At 38.5% G+C, this 21,134-nt stretch overlaps 1 protein-coding gene across 10 annotated transcripts in view; it reads right to left on the bottom strand.

Annotated features, from left to right (window-relative positions):
* Nucleotides 1-21,134, bottom strand: part of GPAM (glycerol-3-phosphate acyltransferase, mitochondrial) — an 83,535-nt gene that overhangs the window by 6,833 nt on the left and 55,568 nt on the right. For all 10 annotated transcript variants that reach the window (XM_054832230.1, XM_054832228.1, XM_054832227.1 and 7 more), the window contains 15 exons: nt 19,489-19,611; nt 16,463-16,536; nt 13,559-13,672; nt 12,165-12,314; nt 11,271-11,367; nt 10,150-10,286; nt 8,776-8,875; nt 7,858-8,070; nt 7,357-7,470; nt 5,255-5,340; nt 4,695-4,810; nt 3,916-3,986; nt 2,552-2,816; nt 1,928-2,070; nt 234-311 (listed from right to left, as the gene is read on the bottom strand). In XM_054832230.1, coding sequence (XP_054688205.1) covers nt 234-311; nt 1,928-2,070; nt 2,552-2,816; nt 3,916-3,986; nt 4,695-4,810; nt 5,255-5,340; nt 7,357-7,470; nt 7,858-8,070; nt 8,776-8,875; nt 10,150-10,286; nt 11,271-11,367; nt 12,165-12,314; nt 13,559-13,672; nt 16,463-16,536; nt 19,489-19,611 — 1,881 coding nt within the window. The remainder of the gene's footprint in view (nt 1-233; nt 312-1,927; nt 2,071-2,551; nt 2,817-3,915; nt 3,987-4,694; nt 4,811-5,254; nt 5,341-7,356; nt 7,471-7,857; nt 8,071-8,775; nt 8,876-10,149; nt 10,287-11,270; nt 11,368-12,164; nt 12,315-13,558; nt 13,673-16,462; nt 16,537-19,488; nt 19,612-21,134) is intronic.

Below are 21,134 nucleotides of genomic sequence, written 5' to 3'. Positions count from 1 at the left end.
ATATTATGTATGAAATTACACAGAGTCATTCACAGCACCACAGGATGACTCTACCCAAATGTCTGATGCTTATAAATATAAGAATGATGTAGTAGCAGTCTTGGACCTGGTAAGTTGTTACAAGCTTTCAGTAACAGCACATATTTAAAAACAAAACTCACAACTAAGCAGCATAAACTACCTATGGCTAAAGTACAAGAAACAAAGCTCACTTAGTATTTCTACCACCTTACCTCGGCCACCAGCAGAATGCCATATTGTATCAGCCTTTCCACAGATTCATGGCAAACTTGATATATCACCTGGCAAGGCTGCACAACAGAAAAGAAATACACTGAAAAAAATCACAGCCATTACACCCATTACAGCAACACCACCTCCCTGTGCAGTGTGAATGTTTTAGATACAGCTGTATTATTCCTTTCAAGCAAGTTATAAAACTTTTACCAGCATGATCCCAACACACCGCTCTGTTTATCCTGGCAGACAGGCAGACATTAAAAAAATTACAATGAAACAGGAGATTTAAAATTTGCCCAAGTTTTTTTAAGAAATGCATTACTGTACTGGTAGAAAACAACATTAAATAATCTCCCCTTTTAATCGCCTCTAACCAAATTTTAGTTTGTTAACAATTCTGGAATAAAGTCATGACGTGGTTTAGCGTCATTATAAAACTAAAAGCATAGAGACTCATACCAGTGAATTATTTGGAGTTTAAAGGAAAGTACACTTTTAAGAAACTCCCTTATGTGTTTCGAAACTCTGAATAAAAAAACAAACGTCTTCTACATTGGTCATAATTATGTAGGAAATATTTTCTAAGTTTAAAAAAAAAGTCGATTATTAACTCTGAAAGCAGGTTAAGATTAGTAAAGAACCCCACCATATGAGCTGCATTACTGCCCAGACAAAAATACTAAATTTGGCTTATGCTTCATTTAAAAAGGCACAAGTCAGAACTGTGTGTGCAAATTTAAGAACTAATTCAAGAATCTCTAGATTTTTAAGTAACTTGTACATGTAAGAAAAAAAAATCTAGCACTTTAAACTGAAAGCATACAGAGTGTAAGTATAGAGAGTGTCTGAAAACTGAGATAACATCAACTCCCTTCAGTGTTTTGTAGCAAAACAAAAACCAAAGTCAGGTCATGTTTAAAATTGCCACTAAATACTAGGTGTGGTACACTGCGACTACTGCACTCCTATGCAAATTAAGATGATCTTGAGAATCTGGAGCCTTAGTTCCCAGCATAATTTCAATCATCTATGCAAACTCATATGAGCTGGGTACTCTCAGAGACTCGTATTTGTTTAAGTTAAAAAAAAAAAAAATGGGCAGAATACAGAATAGAGTTGCAATGGTCTAATGACATAAGTGACACCAAATCTGTTAGAAGGCATTAAAAAGCCCAATCTCAGGTTGTGGGAGGCTGACCAAGAGAGTGTGAGCAGCTTTTCCTCCTCAGGAAGGTCCTGAAGCCAGCACAGCAGCAACGCTGCAGGCTCGCCCCAGCATCACCCCCTTGGCACTTGCAGGAGCAGCAGGCATGCACTCCGTACGCATCCCCGAAACCCAGTCAATTATTTTGTCACATCTTGCCAAGGAAACAAGGTAGCGACAGGAGTTTGGCAAGTTAATTCACGTGTTGTCTTAGGCCAGACATCTTTTGGGTGAGCCATTCTGATGGAACTACCTTCATTCAAATGTTCAGATGTTTCCTTGAAGCAAATGGGAATAATGCTAACTTCCTTTTTCAAATTATATTCAAACTCTTGCTAACTATTACCATCAGACTGTACTTACAGTGAACATATCAGAACTCTAACCCTTGAAGAAAGCATCAATTCATTTTAAAGTAACATAGGCAGTTACAAGCATGACAAAAATTTGAAACGTAGACAATTAATGCAATTACTTACTTACCAAAGATACAGTAAATTCATTAGAAAGCAAGTAACACAAGCTAGCAGCTTTTCGGACCAGGTGTTCTTGACTAATCAAACTGGGAGAAGCACCATTGGTACCATTTCTGTACCTCCTACTCTGAACCGCATGAAGACTGCAGGCTAGAGCAGAAACAAACATAAGCAAAGTTTATTTTTACAAAGAGCTTTATAGCAAAGGAAACTTAAAACCTTTGTTTTGTCTATTTCCAGGCCTAAAAGCGGTCAGACATTACACGTGCAATTGGAGAAGAAAGACAGAATTCACCACTATTCCATTTGTGTCCAATTAATGTCAGATTGAAATAAAATCTCACTAAAATATTAGTGACCAGAGCACAAGTTTTGCCATGTTGGCTCAAAACTCTGATAGTGCCTTGACCATGGCAGTGACCCATACGCAAATACTTCCAAGAAAGAAAAAGGATGATGGGAAAAATGAGTGGAAACATTCCACAAACGAAAAACAAGTTTACTTTAAAACAGCTTTTGTTCGGGTAAGCACAGGCTGAAGCAGGAAGGGAAACAGGCTTGTGGGGTCGTGCAGATACTTTGACTTCATGGGTCACAAGAAAGTCTTTCCTTGGTAAAGCTCAACACATACCAATAATGGCCTCTTTAATGAATACATGAAGTACTCCATTGCTGTAGAAGTTGAGTTCAAAGACAGCAGGTATCGTTGTGCTGGGAGTGATGAAGAACTCATTGTTTCGACTGGTGTTTGTGATATTTACACAGTTCCCCAACAAGTGGATGGCATGCATGACAACATCATCTGAGTTCCCTGAAAATCCCAAGTCAAAGTCACGGGCTAAGACCTCCTCCTTCATGGAAAAGAAATCTTCTACCAACCTGGAAAGGTCAGTTCCCTAGAAATAAAATCAGAATCACAAAGTGAAACAAATGTTTTTGCACAGGAGTTTATCCTTAAACCGCATAACCATGTATAGAGCAAACACATGAACAAGCCATTCACTTTCAAAAGTCCAAAGCACAACAGGAGCATTAGAAAACCTTGTTTTCACAGAGATAGTGCTAAAATAGTCCACAGGGTTTGAATTATATGCAATTATATTTTAAAGCCATGCAGCTATTCGAGAATCCAAAGGTTTTTGTTTGCTGCTTGGTTTATTTCACAACCTGCAGAGACCCGAGTTGTTCTTTAAGAACATGTTAGAGATATCATATTTCCGTTACCTATGCTATAAAATGAATGATCAATTATCTGAGAACACTGTAATTAACAGAACTTCTCTTCAATTGTTTGGAGACATGAGGAAAAGCTTTTCCTCAAGCACTTCCTTAGTGTTTTGTGAAGATGGCTTCAGATCACATTGTAAAATGCTTCTTTGATCCCATTATTTTAGGAAATTGGAAAGACTGGACTGATGGGAATAGTGATACTGTCCTTAACTAGGAAGATTACATATCTGACCAATATTTTTTGATTTGTTCTTGATTTATGTGCAATAAAAGTTTGAGATTAGAGGCAGAAGGAATTTCAGAAAAAATGCTAAACACACTTGTAGGAGAAAAAAAAAAATTCTTCCATGCCCCATGCACAAGACTTCAGTTAAATATTAGTATCGTTTAGCCATTGTGGTATAATATTCTAGTATCAAGAAACAGCAAAACTCATTTAAAAATTAACAGAAGGGTTCCTAGCATATTCAATAGCAAATGTGTTTAAGATCTAAAAACCAATCTTAATGCAATGAACCAAAACAACATTTTGAATTACAAAAATCTATTTGTACATGAGTATTTATTATCATCCCATCAATAATGGCTTATCTTCAAGCATCCGCTACTAACTAAAATACTAGCGCTCAGACTACCTGAAATCCATTTTAATTTAAATGCACCTTTTTCTTTTATTAATATCATGCGGTAGTAAAATGCATACTATTTTTTTAAACAACAAGGCCAAAGTAATGTTTGGCTATTTAAGCAGCATGGAAGCCTTACCTGCCTGTGTCTGTACAGCAGCAAACAGGCAACGATGTGGGTAGACATCACAGCACAGGACTTGTTAGCAGCTAGAGGTAAACAAGATAAACTCATTAAGTACCTGAGGAGTTCAGAACATCACTAGAGAAGTACCCACTGTTTTAAAAAAACAATAGTAATAGTGATAGTGGCACAGAACTGTACCTTCTGAATGAAATACAAAGTGTATTAGGTCTATATAGTAACAAAATTAATCAAATTAAAGTAACTTGAACTAAGAAGGCTGAGTAAAGCTTAAAAATTTACTACGCTAAGTACCATTTTGTATGCATCCCTCACAAATCACAGATCTACTGACTGAAGCATACACCACATAACCTATAAAAAAAAACTGGCAACGCTGGTCCAACGCAGCTAGATGAGTTCATGTCAGTACAATCTTAAATAATGCCATTAAGACACTGCAATAACTTCTTAGATTAAATGATAAGAAATCAGTGTATAGATATGACAATCAAACATTTCAGAATACAGCAAGTTCAGTATACTAGTTCAAGGAATACAAAAGTTAACAAAGCAAACAGAATAAAAAGCTTGTACTTAATCAGAAAGAGAGTTTATTCAAACTTTGAAGAGGAGGGAGGCAAAGGATGGAGAATTATCAAGACAGCATTTGAAGTCATGAAACGATCACCTGAATGGAGGGAATTAGGAAGTTTCACATTACCAAACAGCAAGTTAGTTCATGCAATCAGCAAAACAAAACAGGTAGCTGACAGTGATACCAGAACACTTACTGAACAAAATATGCTCAGCCAAGTTGGATATCAGCTCTCTTCTGAAGGGCTCACTGGTGATATCCCTGGAGTTGGGCAGTGAGGCCTCTGCACCTTCATCCACAGTATCATTAGGTCTGAATACAGAATAAAAAAAAAAAATTAAAAAAAAAAAATCACAGTATGACATTTAGATTTTGATCAAAATGTAAAATAATCTAGACTGATTTTAAACTGAAGTGTTTATGAGGTTTAATGAAAAATTAAGGATTTGGTTTTGTCATTTTTTTGCTAAGTTATTCCACAAAATTTAAAATTAAACCAGAAGTCACTAAAATAAAAAGAAGAAAAAACCCCAAAAACCTCCTCGTGCTTTAAACAGAGCTTCCCAGACAGAACGCAACTCCCGTAATAAATCGCACAGTTACAAATGTGTAAGTTTTTAGTTTTCCTATACAGAATTAGATTGCCTTTGGGGAGTTCCAAGTTCTGCTTAGAATGTAATGTAGAACACTAAAAAGACAAACAAACAAAAAACTCCAACCTGCCCTCCCTCTCCCCGACCCCCCAAAAATCTCTACCTTGATGGAAGGATAGCTGGTAACAAAGCTTGTTCCAAAGAAAGGGGAGCAGGCACAGGTTTCTGGCTTTGGCTGTTTACATATTCCTGTTAAGAGAAGACTTGTTATTTTTTCCACCTTATTCTTGCATTCAATTGATAATATTATTATATGAAAAAGGCAATTATTCAAAAATGCAACTGTGATTAAAAATAGCTCACACTAGAAGAGAAATAATAAGGTCATCGAAATTAAAAGTTTTCAACAGTTTATTTGGTTTTGATCTTATTTTACGAAAAGGCAAACTTTCCACAGCAAGGCATCCACACTTCATCAAAAACATTGCAACAAAACCAATACATAAGCCCTGTCATCACCCTGCTGGGAACAACTCCTTTGAGACTAGCTTCTCTATGATTAAATTAATGAGAACTGTCTTCATTAACATGAATGAGAGCAAAGCCTAATACCCTTTCAGAACCAACAGAGAGGCTGTAATTATTGCTTCCTGCTGCTTTCCTAAACACCAGCATAGGGAACTGGTCCATAGGTAAACACCAGCGTACAAACTCCAGCTGCAAGATCCCTCACAGTGCCACAAACTAAAGCACTCAGGAAACAGGCGGGGTACCGCATGCTTGGAATTCTTGAATCCCCAATTTTTCAAAAGCCAAACACCTCTCTCCTTACAGGTCACCACTCAGATTACTCTTGTTTTCAGGACACTCTGTTCTTTCAGTTTCTATAAAGACTAATGTGGGAAACTAAAGAGCCACTTAACCTGCTGGTCAGGAAAAGAGTTCCCTCCCAGGAAAGCTGCTTAAAAGACTTTCCCAGCTAGCTCACTCTCTTCTGCTTCTAAGCCTGTGCTCACAGAACTGCTGATGCCCAAAATTAACCCCCAAAGTTCATCTCCTTCAGAAAAACCTGCAGTGACGTAACTACATCAATTTAAAAATACAGTTATGCTTCTGCAAATCTTGGTTAAGGCATACTTAAACAATTTATGTCATGCTTTTACCTTTCTGGAGTAAAAAATGAATACACGTACATACAAGACCTGACAGATGATGCTAGGAAGATATACAGTGATTAGCATTTCACTAGATTAAGAGGGTATATAACCTTCTTTTCCTTATACTGATCCAAGAACGATTGTTAACTTCCTACCAAGAATAGCCTGGAAGTGACCCAAGCCTTCTCCTTTGGAAGTGAATTAATATCTTTCCCTACAACGCTAATTATAATGCGGTGCAGATGGTCACAATAATTTCATGCTGTGGTAATTGAACCCTCAAAGCTCTCCAACCTCCTGCTTTTCTGAGAGAAGTAGGGCAGAAAGAAGAACACCTAATTAATTTGAATAATGTTCTAGTAGGTTGTTGTTACAGTAGTTAATCTTATTAAAGTCACACTAAAAATAAGGTATACTGTAGCAGAACATAGATTAGAGAAATGTAGATAAATTCAGTATAGTGCTAGCAGATTCTGCAAAGAGATCAGAGAAAATTTAAAAAGTGAAGGCAGCTAGTACTGCACCACCCCATTCTCCGCGAAACTACACAACAGTATTTGGTGAACTAGTATAGGTAATAATTGTAAACTAATCATAAACTATGACATTCAAACAATATGCAGATTTTTATGATATGATGATCCATGATACTTTTTACAGCTGCTAATTTGCTTAGTAGTTTTAAATGTCCAATAAGATAAATGCCCTTCCTCAAAAACAGTGTACACCATTCAATTACTCAAACTGGAGAACAGGATTCGGTTTCCTTCAAACCCAAATGTCTCTACAACTTAAACAAGGTACAGGAATAATTTTAAAGATTGTTTGTTCAAACAAAACAAAGAACCCCGGCGAGAATACTTACACGATTTCTAACCTAACACAACCCTTTATATCAACTCGGAGACTATATCAGATTAACAGAAACGTGTCTGAAGACTCATGCCTTCAGCAAAACAGGGATACTTTTGTCCCACTGGAATGGACTTCAGCAGATAATGCTTAGTGCTGATAACCCGCAAAGAGAAAAAGAACAATAAATGTGTCCCACTACTGAAACATCAAAAATGTCGAACCTGCAGAAGGATCTTCAAAATATCAAACTTACTTTTAAGGAAAATGGTTGTGCAAAATCTACTCTGACACACCCATAATTCTTCCGCAGCATTCTGAAGACTCCTCTAGCTATACTCCAAAGACTTTCATTCTTCTTAGGCTTGCCCTGGAAAACATGGGTGGGGGTTTTGGGGTTTTTCCAATTCGCAATTAAAAGGTTATGTTTAAAATGCATACAACAACAGACAAAACAAGGACGTATCTTTTGACACACCTTATAACTTCAAGTAAATCTAGAGAACTATTGTTTTCCATATATATCCACTTGAACATATTATTTGTTATGTCATGAATTTGCATTTAGAAGTATGTCACCCGTACCTCTGCACTCCCTATCAGAGAGGTTTCGTCATTCCTGGCTCTATGCTCTTCAACACTAACACCAAGTACCTGTGACAGAGGACTACTGGCACATCCTTTAACTATGTAACACATTTTCCTGCACATAAACAGAAAATCCCCTAGGCAAAACAACTTGTTCAATCGCTCTTACCAGCTGTTCACTGTTATAGTGACCTTCAATTATGCGATCATAGGAGATTCCCACAGGTATAATTAGGACGTCAGGAGTAGCATTTGAGAAGAGAGCATCCACCACCACAGATAAAAGACCTGCTCTAGCTCCAGATGTCTTTCCACTTCGAGACCGTGTGCCTTCCAAGAATATTTCTAAAAACTGCTGCTGCCTCAACAATTCTTCTATGTGCTGAATACAGAAAGATTGGAAAAGAGGAAAAAATAAATATCTCATTATACTGGCAAATGCACATTTGAAATATATGGTCAGCAACCATTTCCTTTTAAAAACATTGGAAGATCATGAGTTGGCACGAATACTCGTGAAAAAAACAAAAGCAATAATTAATGCTTCACACAAACCCAGACCAAACTGCAATTGAATTTGCATGAATATACGAGCAATATAATGCCATTTGTTCAAGAACAGCATCTCTAGCAACAGTTGATCTAGCCGATTTGCATAAGTCTCTTCTGGTTCCTCAGTACATACCATCTTCCAAGATGCAAATACGGCTATTATATTGAGTGACACAAAGGATTGCATCAACCCATCATCAACAGAGACTTCCATTAACTTAACAGAATCAGTGTAGATATGCCTCAGCACAAATCAGAGAAACAAGGCTTAACATTAATTCAGAGCGTATTAATTCCACTTTCTTTAATAAGGATTACTCAACGTAAAAATCTTCTCATCCTCAATGGTGCTGGGCATTCAAGTCTCTTATTTCAGACATTCAAGACTCGATACAAAAATGTATCCTGTTTTTGCCACGTGAAACCCCAGACAAATTCAAAGAAGTAAAAACACCCCCAGGCTGATGGAGCTCGCTTTCCCACTTGCCATCTGACCAAAATGATGTCTATGGAAACAAAGACAAGAAATACATACCACATAGAGCAAAGCTCTGTAGAGGAAGTCCTTACGACCATCAGGACTCTGATCTAACTTTCGACGAATGAAAAATCCTCCTAGCTTGCGGATCAACGTGCTACATGATAAAGAAGAATAATACTCGTTGATTTTAGTTTGCAGGAAACTACTGTGCATCCAGTACAAAATTCCTAGCACACAACAGGAACTGCAATTACTGAAACATATTAGACTATTCACACATGACGGGACCACGCAAATATGCCTCTATTTAACTTAAGAAATAGGCTTCTCTACACTGTCCTGCTGCATTTCGCTCCCTTGACAGACCACTAACCCTCCGCACCGACCCTGACTGGGAGATCCCTGTATGTTGAGATCTTGGCGACCCATGTAACAGTTGACCTGAGCTGGCCCAAGTCTGTGCTGTGCTGCACATACAGCATGGCCGTCGTGCCCGTGTTGTACTGCGCGTACCCCTTGGCTGCAGGATCAGCTCAGCCGGCTAATTTTAACAGAGCAGCCAGAAGTTCTCATGAGAAGATCCTTTCTGCTTGACAGAAGAACTGATGAATACAGGATTTTCTTACAAGAAAAGAACTCTACTAGCTCAAATGACCAAAATGGGATAACCCTTTCTGCAGGCAGGGTCCGCAGGGTCTGCTGCACGTGGATTGGAGGCCAGCTGGATGCTGCACAACTTGGGGTTCCCAGTGTGTAAAGGGACGTTACATTACCTATGCTAGTCTCTCTTTCTTTATACTGCTAATAAATAGCATTTTAATTGATACTTTATAGAGTCTGAATGCCTTTCTTACTGGGATCATCACAGACCAGCAGCTACTGGTGCAAAACACCCTTTAAGGCAAGGTATCCCCCTTCTTTCCTCATCATTTCCTGCGATATCCAGTGGCTTTTCAGAAATTGGTTATCCCCAATTTGTTTCACTGGCAAAATACTACCTAAAAGACCTTAGGTTCTTCAGCCACCACAAATATAATTTAAACAGAGACCAAATTAGAGTACTTTCCCACAAAGTATTATTCACTCAGTACTGTTGCTGCCCATTAGCCAGCTCATTAAACTTCATGAAGAAGAGCTGCCCACTCACAACATTTTTTCCACATACTCATCTTTCCTTAGGCACCTACTCACTTTGAGACTCCTAGAAGAAAAGAATATCCTTCCTTACCCTACTTAGGTTATGACAGAATTTCTCAGAAAGATCTTCTTGTGCTCTCTCTCCGAGCATGCAATAGGAACCAAAGAAGTTCTACACGATGGCCCAATAATACTCAGACTATCTTACGCTTGGACATCAGATATATTGAGCAATAGGTCACCTGAAGATCCCCCCACCTCAGTCTTTTTCAAATAAGAAGAGTTTATTACCTGAAGATGGGGATGTTGAGATTGTTCCCTGCAGCAATGTAGGGTGCTTTGATGTTATGGCAGAAAAGAATGAATGTAAGGAGCAGGTAGTCAATGTGGGATTTGTGAACGGGCAAGAAGATAAGAGGCAAATTCATCTATGGTGGGGAGAGAAGGAAAAAAGAGAGAAGACAGCTGGTAAGAAATGTGGAATATTACTCCTTTGCTAAAATCCATCATTGAGATTGCTAGTGTCATATTATCAGAACCGATGGTATTTTCCAGTTACCATCATTCAGTTTGTTTACTTCTGGTTCATTCAGCTGTGACGATGAGAACATTTTTGTCAACTGTGCTTCTTAATTTTCATGGACTACAGTTTTCAGTTGTATGCATTACATTAACAATGACTAATGTTCCCAGTTTCTTCAGACTCACAGTATCGAGCCAACAATCAAACAATTAAAGGGATGTGGCCAAACGATCAGTGTCACCAAAGTGCTGCTATTTCTATCAGATATCAGCAAGGATCTATGAATGTTGGGGTTCCCAAACACTGTAATCAAAAGATTACAGAAAATATTACCCTTTTTGTTTGTTTGTTTCATTTATCTAATCCATCTTGCTAAGGTAAACTCTGCAAAAAGAATCAATTCCTTTGAGTGTGAGGAAAATGGTAGAATTTGGGAGTTATTTTCATCAATTTCAATAAATATTGAAGGACTGGAAACAGATTGTTAGTAAGAAATAGGAAGAGTTTATTTCTTAAAGATTTTTATTCCAAATAAGAAGTTAAGAGTGAAAAATCCTAAATAGAGCTATTAACTTATTATTGGCTGCCTCAGCACAAAAAGAGAAATAATGCAGGATGCAGGTTATCCAAGATAATCATTCAGCCTGATAGTTAAAATTTGTCCTGAAACAAAGGTAAAACCAAAGTTCATATAGTATTTTAGGTTACACAACTCAAAGAGCACTATATTTAATTAAAAACATTATTCCACGGGTATGAGACAGTTCTGTCTACAATCTGATATCATACAGACTTAGCAGAACTCTCCTAAAAAGAGAAAGTGCTGTAAACATTAATAGAAACTACATCAGAAATCTGCCTTACTAGACTCTTTCCCACCCTCCCTTACCTCTGTTGCTGCTTTGACCATTTCTATTTGACCTCTGTGGATCTGAATATTCCAGAAAAAGCTGTTAAACAACTTCAGTAACACCCAGCCAGTCAACCTGAAGGAAGAACAAACACAACTCAAAAAAGATTTATTAATCTCTGTCTCCATTTTATATTGCTTCTATATGACTAAAGACAAAGCCATAAAATCTGATTACTTTATATTCAAACAAAATTAGTATAAAATCCAATTGCTTAACAAGTTTTTGCCTATCAGCTAACCCGTGGTTAGTAACCACATTTCACCCTCCTGCAATTATGACACAAAGCTACAAAACTTGTTAGTGTCAACCTCAGTGAAGGCTGTTCAAAGGGCAGAGACCACTTTAGATATGGGGCAGGTTAATGGAGGTCCTATGATCAATTACGACAACTAAGCTCGTTAGGTGACAGCATGTATCTGGTCTTGTGGGAGAACTTAATATATTTACAAAAATACAGGGTTTGCATCACAGAAGTTGTTGAAGGGGACTAGGAACAGGACAAAGATAAATACATCCTTAGTAGTAAAGGTGGACACTCCAGTTGAAGATTTTATCAAAGGGTACTAATACTGGTGTTAGCACCAAACCTAGTTTCAGGAGAAAAAAAAACAAAAAAAAGTCTGTATTTAATCTTATCATAAGATTTATCTCTTGAAAAGGCAGAGGGTTTCTGCTGCATCTGAAAATGAAGAATAACTACCATTTCGTTAGTTAACATTAGAAAAGGAATTTTTATGAATAATGCATTATTTTTTAGAATAATTATTCATTACTTATGAATAATGTGTTACAAATTCTGCTGGTATAACACACAGAGAGCTTGACCGTTCTTCTACCCATCTACAATACCGACGAGCCATTTTTCCTACCTGATTAAAGCAGGCGACACATTTGCAACCATTTCCTGGAGAATTTTCCTAGCTTTTTTCTTCACTTTGTTGATAGCTTTAGGATCCGTCTGAGCAAAACTACCTGGAGCACTTGGTTCAGAAGCTTCATCTACAATGGCCTTCTGGACTCTTAACAGTAAAAAGTAAAACTTATGAAAGAGTCCCGCAACAGAAAAGTTCAAGACACAGACAACAACTGCTGGGAGTGAGCCATGTATTACTACAGGAGTAACTTGCAGGCATAAAAGAAAGTACTGCATACTGCAAATTCGTTAAATTTAATTCAGTAGTTTTCTAAGCTCTGATTAAATAGGTGGATGATGGATAGATGCACTCAAAGCTGACCATATAAAACAGTATGTACGCAGTTCATAGGTACTGATAATAATGACCACCAATTTTCAGAAACAGTTAATAAGGTTAAAAATGTGGAAGAACAGTTGAAATCTCCTTTTTGTTACTATTTTCATTTTCCTGCCACAGCAATTTCACTTACCTCAGACAGATTTAGGCAGTTGCTATTTTGAATTTCTACAGCATCTTCCCCCTTGAATTCTCAGTTTGACAGGGTAACTAAATTTTATAAGGGCTATTTTCCCCATTTAAAACATACCTCGGATTGATTAAGTGGTTTAACACACAATAACTGTGGCACAACGCAGTCTGCTTTGCTTTTCAAAAGCAACACTATCATCTTCAGATGGGACTCGACCATTAAAAATTCAGGAGAGTTAGGAATGTTAATGTAGGCAGTGTGCAGCCTCCGACACAAGTAGATTCAAGGAGAGGGCACGTGGTTGAATTTCTTTGTGTCCAGGGAAAACTGATACCTTAATAGCTAATCAGGGGCTGAACGTGCCATTTAAAATGCTGTATATGAAACACAGAAAACAAGCTCCACAAAGTAAAGGGTGGGTGCTTCATTCTACAGCCTTTTTCCAGTTTTGCCTCACACCCTTGGTGCACACTCAGCGTACTCTGAAATGCTGCTTTCCTATTATTTCTGAAACACGGACAATTTCTGATGACTGCAGTATGACTTTAGTGGTAATGATTTACATGAGTTAGATAAACAAACGTTTGAAGAGTTCCCATGTAACAATTTATTTTTCTGTGTACGGTCTGCTGTCCACTCACTATGCATAATTCATTTGGAGATTTATAATTCTTAATCTCTCCTGTTTTATTATTCAAACAGAAACTGCAAGCTACAGTCCCGAAGGGCTGTGCTGAAGATACCGTTAGTATTTTAAATAGTCTGATTTTCAAAACATGCTGTTTCCAAATTCTTAAATCATATTATAATAATCATACAATAATTGTAATATAATGTATCAGTCTCATAAAAATTAGTTTATTTTGTGTTATCTTACCTGCTGTTATTCAACACATTTTCTGTCAGATTCTTGGCAAACATACCCTTATGAACATCCCTCTCTTGCACAAAAAGGACATAACAAAGGCGTCTTGCAAGCCACCCTCTGTACCTACAAAAATACGAAGCATATTTGAGCGTCACCCTCAAAATATTTCACTGCCAAAGAAAAAAAAAATTAAAAATACCTAAAAATACAATTAAGAAGCAAAAGTAAAGTTTTATGAAGGGCTGGCTAAAAGCTTCTGTATCTTCTGGTAAATTGTCCATATGTTAATGTTACAGATCAAATAACTAATGTGTAGCACAAAGCATCTGAGACAACCGAGGTCTGCGTTACTTCGATTCAAGGTGACACAGTCTAAAACATCCATAGCATCACAGCAAAGTAGCTACAAACCAGCATATATATTTTGTCTGTCCACTGGAACCAGCTCAGCGAGGAGGAAAGAAGATTTAGTGCCCATTTCTGATTCATTGACTTTCCACCAGGGAACACAACTGCCCAGCAAAGAGGTTTATCAACTTTTTCAAGAAACACTGAGCCCTCTTGGGAAGGTTGCTCACATTGTATACACAGGGTAAACCCTCACGGGCACTTTTGAAAATATGTTTGCATTAGCCACCGACACTAAAACCACTTTTTTCTGCAATCTTTTCTTCCTTTCCAGTGTTTTTACACACCCAGTCCGATATGCCTCCTATGTACCTCTCCTTGCAAAGTTTTAACAGAAGTAGAACCACTAAATAATCAGTAAATCTCTCTATACGTTCAAACATTTAAGGAAAGCAACTCAGCTTACGTAGCCAGTCTCTCCCTGTCCTCTACTCTCTGGATCATACAAGCAGCCATCACCTGTGAAAATGTTGTTTTGAACAGTTTTCCTATCATCACAGAAGATGCATGTGACATGGGAAGGGAAAAAATCCAGTCCCCAGCAGTGAATATTCATTACTATTTTCTCTCCTCACCACCCTCACTCTCCAGGCCAGGACTGGACAAGCCACCACTCACGCGGGTCACCCCACAAACCGAACAGAGCTGGGACCCTCAAACAGCAGAGCAGGACTAACAGTTGGAAGAAGAAATTAAACTCTGGCCATTCCTAAGACCGGAGCACTCAGTATTATGCAAAAACCCCTGTCCTGCGGACTGCTGGTGCAATGCATCGCTGATGCTCATGGTGGTTTCCATGCTGGAGTGCTGCCAAGGCCTCACTCCCGGTTGTCACCAGAGTCGCTGATGTTGGCTGCTAAAGCTCCCTGCCACATCTCAGTAAATTTATACATGCATTAAAACCAGTTAGGAAAGACAAGAAGGAACTTTTACACTGCAAAAGGCCAAACCACCTGAGCGCACAGTTACACAAATATTCAGACCGTCTTGAAGGACAAAGAATTTTGCTATTCATGCTGTCAGGGAAATAGACTGGTGACTCTGTTTTAATTGCTTTTCCATTTTCCCCTTCTTATCAGAGTTTGAGAGCCTTATTGATTTTCTAAAAAGCAAAGATAAGGAGGTATGCTTCTTTCTGACAACTGTTTTGGTAACGATGAACGTATCATCGTAACAGCATACAGCTATATTGTCAAAGTATAAAGACTTCTACGTTAATTTTACAGCTTAGACACAACATCATACAATTAGAAGAATCAGTTTTCTAATGGTGTAGCAATGACAGAAGACACAAACCACACAGAACACACCCAGTCAAGATATATTATAAAACTGACATATTCACACTTCAGGAAAAGGCTGTGGTAACATCTCAATACAGGTACAGTACGCTAGCAGTTAAAGAGAATCCCTCTTGTTTTCTAATGCCAAGAAACTGTGACTATGTAACCCCATGGGACCTCAGAACTTCATTAAAATTATCAATTTTCAGACTATAATGACATTCTGAGGGAAAGGCATTTTATTTCAGAATAATTAATTAACCCATATTTTGTTGCCCTCGTATTTCTAATTTAAGTAACTCTGACCATTCAGAACCATTCAGGCATTAAATTTTGAAACTAATAAAAAAGTTAAAATTAAACCCTATTTCTGTTACTTTTCTGTATTCTAAACTACAAGCTCAACTCTTGAAAAACCATAATTAATTCAAATTGAAGAAAGAACAGCCTCTAACATTAGCTTCCTCCCTCTCAAGCACAGCACAATGCTGCCTTTCTTCCACTCAGACACTTTGGCTCATTTCTTTCAGGCCGCTGGCCTCTCTTTGTTTGCTCTGACTCTATGACAAACACTGCAGGATCTGCTTATGCTAATGATTACTGTAAAACCCTTAGCAAGCACTACTAACTCTCCGAAGAACAGAATAAAGATTTTTGTGTACTTCCAGTGTCTTCATCCCAGAACGCAAGATATATTTCCAATAGCGCAAAGATACGTCATCATCTTTAGGCCACATACACCATCGTTCAGGAGCTGCACTCTGCCACTGAGGCAGAGGAGGGAGAGTCTAGTAAGACATGTTTAGATTTAATTGTCATTAGTGATAATAGGCAACACCTAAACTGTGAGCCAGATCTGCTCAGTAAATTAAAATGCAGCCCGAAGTCATTCTTAAGCATGGGAATAGAACAGCTCCTCTCAGCATTATGCTATGGATGCTGCCATTTGCGCCAAGGGAGAAAGGATTTAAACACGCTCTGGTTTTTGTGAAACAGGTTTGACCCTTACACTCCTTGCCTATAACCCCAAAGGACTTTGCCCAGCTCCCAGATACACACAACCGGATTTAACAAGTACATTACTTTCCCGAAGTCAGCATCAATTCCTGCATTTTAGGACAGCAACATATATTCACTCAGTTTGGACTATCCTAGAGATTTCCCTGCCATCAGATCACAACACACTGCATTTTAAAAGCAAAAGAAAGACTTGCTACATTACCTCGTATGTGTTTCATTGATATATATGACATTACGTAGACCCAAAGAAGGAATACTAGCGTTGAAGAAGTTATCCTGTAAAACCAAGAAAAAAAATAAGATTGGTGGACTATTTCATTACATAAGTATAGTTGTGTCTTTACATTCATCATAACATTTAAGATAATGCAATGTTTTTCAGCTCTATTATAAACAAAAGCCAAAGCAGAGAACTGCTGAACTTGCTTATAAAGTACACACAAACAGTTCTGAAATGAAAATGAAATTTAGAAAGTCCCTATTCCCAACTCCAACACTTTCAAGGTATTCTCTAGGCTTTACTGCTTACAGAAATGGTTGTATTGGTTGTACTCTTCAAGCCAGAATATTTTATCACATTCTGATGTAATATACACCAAGACTTGTCATAATGCAGAACTCATCTTTGAGACAGAACTTTATTAAGCCACATTCAGCATTAGTATAATCACGAGCCGTTTGATGCCCCGTCTGTCACACCCAGTTTGCCAGCAGATCAGCATCCCATAATGGCAGCCCAAGGGTCCGGGAACCCATCCATGGTTAGATGGCAAATCTCCACAGCTCTGTTCTGCCCGAACCACAAACTCAATCCAGCCTTCTACATCCCTGGTACCGGCTCTACACGCCAGGCTATTAACTGTTCTTGGATGAGTCTGGGAGCAGTTCCACTTTGGATAAACAAATATTCCCTGGCAGGAAGATCTAAACTTTAATCTTCCATATTCCAAGTAAGTACCTTGACCGAGAGGCTAGTTTCTTTCTGCCCAAATAATATTTAATTATAAAACTAATACCATGCCAACAGTGAATTACAGCTAAAACCACGGAGACGATGCATGTCAAGGAAGGCAAAAACAGAACAGTGAAGGAGAAACAATGGTTACCAGCAACAGCGTAGCTGCAGAACAGCTTTACAACCAATTTTGCAATGGGAGTCCGATAAGAGTCTCATTTGTTTGTATTTTGTTTAGGACACACCATTTGCCACAAATTAAAATACATGAGTGTTCTATATCATTTGAAAATCAGGTAGAAATCATGTGCTACAGTACAGAGTCTTTTGCCCCACTGTGTAGTACATACAATCAACAAATGGTTGCTCTAGGCTCTTAAGAGGAAACTTCAAGGTAATACTAATTTGAGTATTCACTAGTGGTTTTTTGTGGATCTTAAAGCTAGATGAAATGTTCTGGCAAAAAGAAGTGGAATGACTTGTTCTTGGTCTCCCAAAAAACCAGCAACAAAGCACCAATGAATGCCCGAGTCCACTCCAGTGCTCTGTTAGGTTGTAACCTCACTGTGAAAGTCATCCTCCAGGTGTAATGTCACACATTAGCTTTTCCTTATTTAACTTTTCCATGACCCTATGTCAAGATGTGGTTCTGTGAGACCAAGTGAGCTGATACAGCATCTCCCTGCTGCTGCGAGAAGCCCAGCTCCCACCGCCACATCCCAACCTTTCCCATTAAACGCCATCCCCCACCTCCCAACTTACACCACCTCTAGCATTCATCACACCCCTTAATGAGCCAACTTCATCCAGGCAAGGTAGAAAACTAAGACAGCCAGACTAAGCGAATAAATAAAGCAGGTAGTTTTCCGCTTGGTTAGTAAACTTGATCGCAGCCCCCAGGGAGCAGGAAGGAACAGAAGATGGAGAAGTGAGACTTCCCACTCTCTGCACCGGCACTAAGGAATTCTGTCTCACTTGTCCATCCTTTTTCCTTAAGAGAATTACCAAAACAGGCAGCTCAAAGTGAAATATCCAGAGTCTACTGAGAGGATCTGGTTTGTTATCATCTGCTGCAAGGACAGTATTTTCTCCTTGTGGCTAAAGGCAATACAGGGCTTAATCAGGTCATGCCCCTTTCCTAAGTGGGATCTCAGGACAGGTAATTAGTTCCTTATTGAATGAACAAAATACAGAACAAGATTTTTCTTCCTAAAGCATAATTCCCAACTTGAGAGGAACAGCCTAATTACTAAATGTATAAATGCCCAAGCTGAGGATTCCTACACACCTTTTTACAAATTGAAACACGTAAGTGTCTGTTAGAAGTAGTCTCAGTTTATCTAATTGCTTTTCTTCTTGCCATTATCATACGTAGCCTTCACAGCACATTTGGATTTCTATCCCACATTTGTATGTCATTGCTGCAGTTATCTATCCTGGCTTAGGAATGGAGTTAAATAACAACTTTTCCTTGGTCAAAGAAACAAGCAAGTTTTTGCTCTAGTCCTGCCAATCATGGAGTTCAGTGCAGGTGTAACTGAATGCAATTTAAAGCCCGGGGTGTACACATAGTCAAACTACATGATGAACTGGTTGCAAACTATATTATGCCATTTATCAGCATTTTGCATCTTCAGCTTACAGAAAGCCTGCCCAATGCAGTTCAATAAAGTTCACATTTTAAATCAGCTTGTGCAACCCTTCTAAAGCCACCATCTCGACGCTGTTCTCAGCGGGCGAAGATCCCCGCTATCCTAACTGACTCTCCTTGTTTCCAGGCTGGGCAGAGAAGCCAGGAATCAGCCAGGTGTAGAAAACCAACCTGCCTTCTCAAGCACAGGACTGATCTCTTCAAGTCTGAAGGGAAGCATATTGCTTACTTTCAAAACTGTACTTATTCTGTGGATAGAGAATTATGTATCCTAAAAGTAAGCCTTAACACTTTCATACACACCAAATTCCCATTACTAATCTAGCTGAGCAAATTATTTTTTCCGTACAATTTCCTAGTGCCAATTCTGAAGAGCTGGAGAGTTTTGTGCAAGGAATAAGTCCACACTGAAAAGCAAGAGACAAAGCACCACAATAGGTCTGTGTCATCCATTAATTCCATGACAAAGAAAATATAACCACAAACAAAGGAGAAAAACTATGTTCCTTTATGAAGTAAGAGCATTGTGACCTTAATTCTGAAAGTAAGAAAACTACTGAAACTTCATTACGCTGCAACTATGTGTTATTGTTAAACATAATCCAGTCCGTAATCTTCTTACCCGGCTCTGGGGAGTGCATACGTAGCAACATCGTCCCACGAATGGCCTTTTTCTGCTCAACAGAGTCTCTTTCCATTTTAAAGTGGCGGATCGGAAGAGAGTGGGCCTAGAGTTACATTCTCCCTGCGGAACAAGAGACCACCGTGTAAATATCCAGAAAAACGTTTTACTGAGTAGGTGAAAACTTTGAAGAAAAGGAGTTGCCTGACACACCAAAAAAAGATTACCCCCCCAAAAATTACGTAAAACTAATAAATTTTTTCCAAGATTTGTTCTAAAATAAATTATATTCTCTCCAGATGATGTGATTTTAGAAAATAAAAAGCAAAATCACAGTGTTGTACTTATGTATCTTAAGCACTGCAGCACTTGCCGACACGCAAAATTTTAAAACTCTAATAAGAAACAGCAAGGAAACCGAGAGCTGAGAAAAGTGGAAGAAATTAACAGTAAATTACACCCTCAATAACATAAGGGTGTTTGTAATATGAGCAATGTATCTTAAGCTTTACCTGGACATCACCCTGTAAAACTGCAAGACTGAATGTATGCAAAATATTAACTCCATTGACTCTATGGGCTCTTTTTCAGCGGTTTCACGCAAAGCAATATGAAAAAGGAACCACTGTGCCTTCTCCAATGCTAGGCTGTCTTTTTGAAGATTACAGAACCAAAAAACCCAAAGTAACTGCATTCACAGAACACATTCTCTATGTTAGAACATAATGAGAATATCCTTAACTACAATTTTTACAAAGACACCGATTGTTCCCACTAAAGCCTACCAAATCATTGCTTGCCGGAGAATGAGCACTGGCTTGACATTTTCTGAACCATATATTCTAAGTTTTTAATAAAAGGGAACTTACAGAAACAAACCAAAACAAAACAATGGCAAGATACACTCAAGTATATTTAAAATAGCATATTTAAGCAGAAAATAAGCAGGGTGGAACCAATACCTTAAACCAGCATGTTAGAAAACACAAATACAGATCATCGCATACCCAGCTAGAAAGCCAGCCCAGTGAGAAACAACCAGAAAGTCAAAAGCAACGCTAAGATGACTGAAAACTCAAATGTGCGTATATCACATTTGGCAAATGATATCAATTGGCAATTATTCCAAGGCCAAGTCTTTGATCTGCAATAAACAGTCATCGAGATACTAAGCCTGGTCCAACCCCTCTCCCTCTATCACCTTCCATAACACTAACTCTAAAATTAACCAACTTTATAACAATACCGTCTTCCTTCTGCTTGCCTCCGAGCCCTGACTGAACTCACCACCACTTTCTTACAAAAGGTCCTTCCTATGTTTTTTGTCTTGCCTGCCTTTATCCCATTCTCTCACAGATCTCTCGGTTACCGCAGCTTGCTGTCCAATGTATCCCACACCTGGCTATACAAAAAAGCCAGCTACCAGGACAGCTGTCCTTTCCCTCAACTCTGACCATGTCTCCAACTCTTCTTCTGTATCAAGTTCAAACTCCTCCTCTCCAGAGCCGTGTCTAATTCCTCCTGACCTACGCTTCCAAACCAACCAGTACCAGCCTGGTCCCCCTGTGGCTCTTTCTGCGCCACCCAGCCCCCTCTGTATCCTCCAGATCCCAATGCTCACTCAACAGAGGACGTAGACTTTTAAT

Source organism: Grus americana, chromosome 7 (genome assembly GCF_028858705.1).
Source record: "Grus americana isolate bGruAme1 chromosome 7, bGruAme1.mat, whole genome shotgun sequence".
Classification (NCBI taxonomy): Eukaryota; Metazoa; Chordata; class Aves; order Gruiformes; family Gruidae; genus Grus; species Grus americana.
Note: the sequence above shows the minus strand (reverse complement) of the source record. Positions and strands in the feature narration are given on the sequence as shown.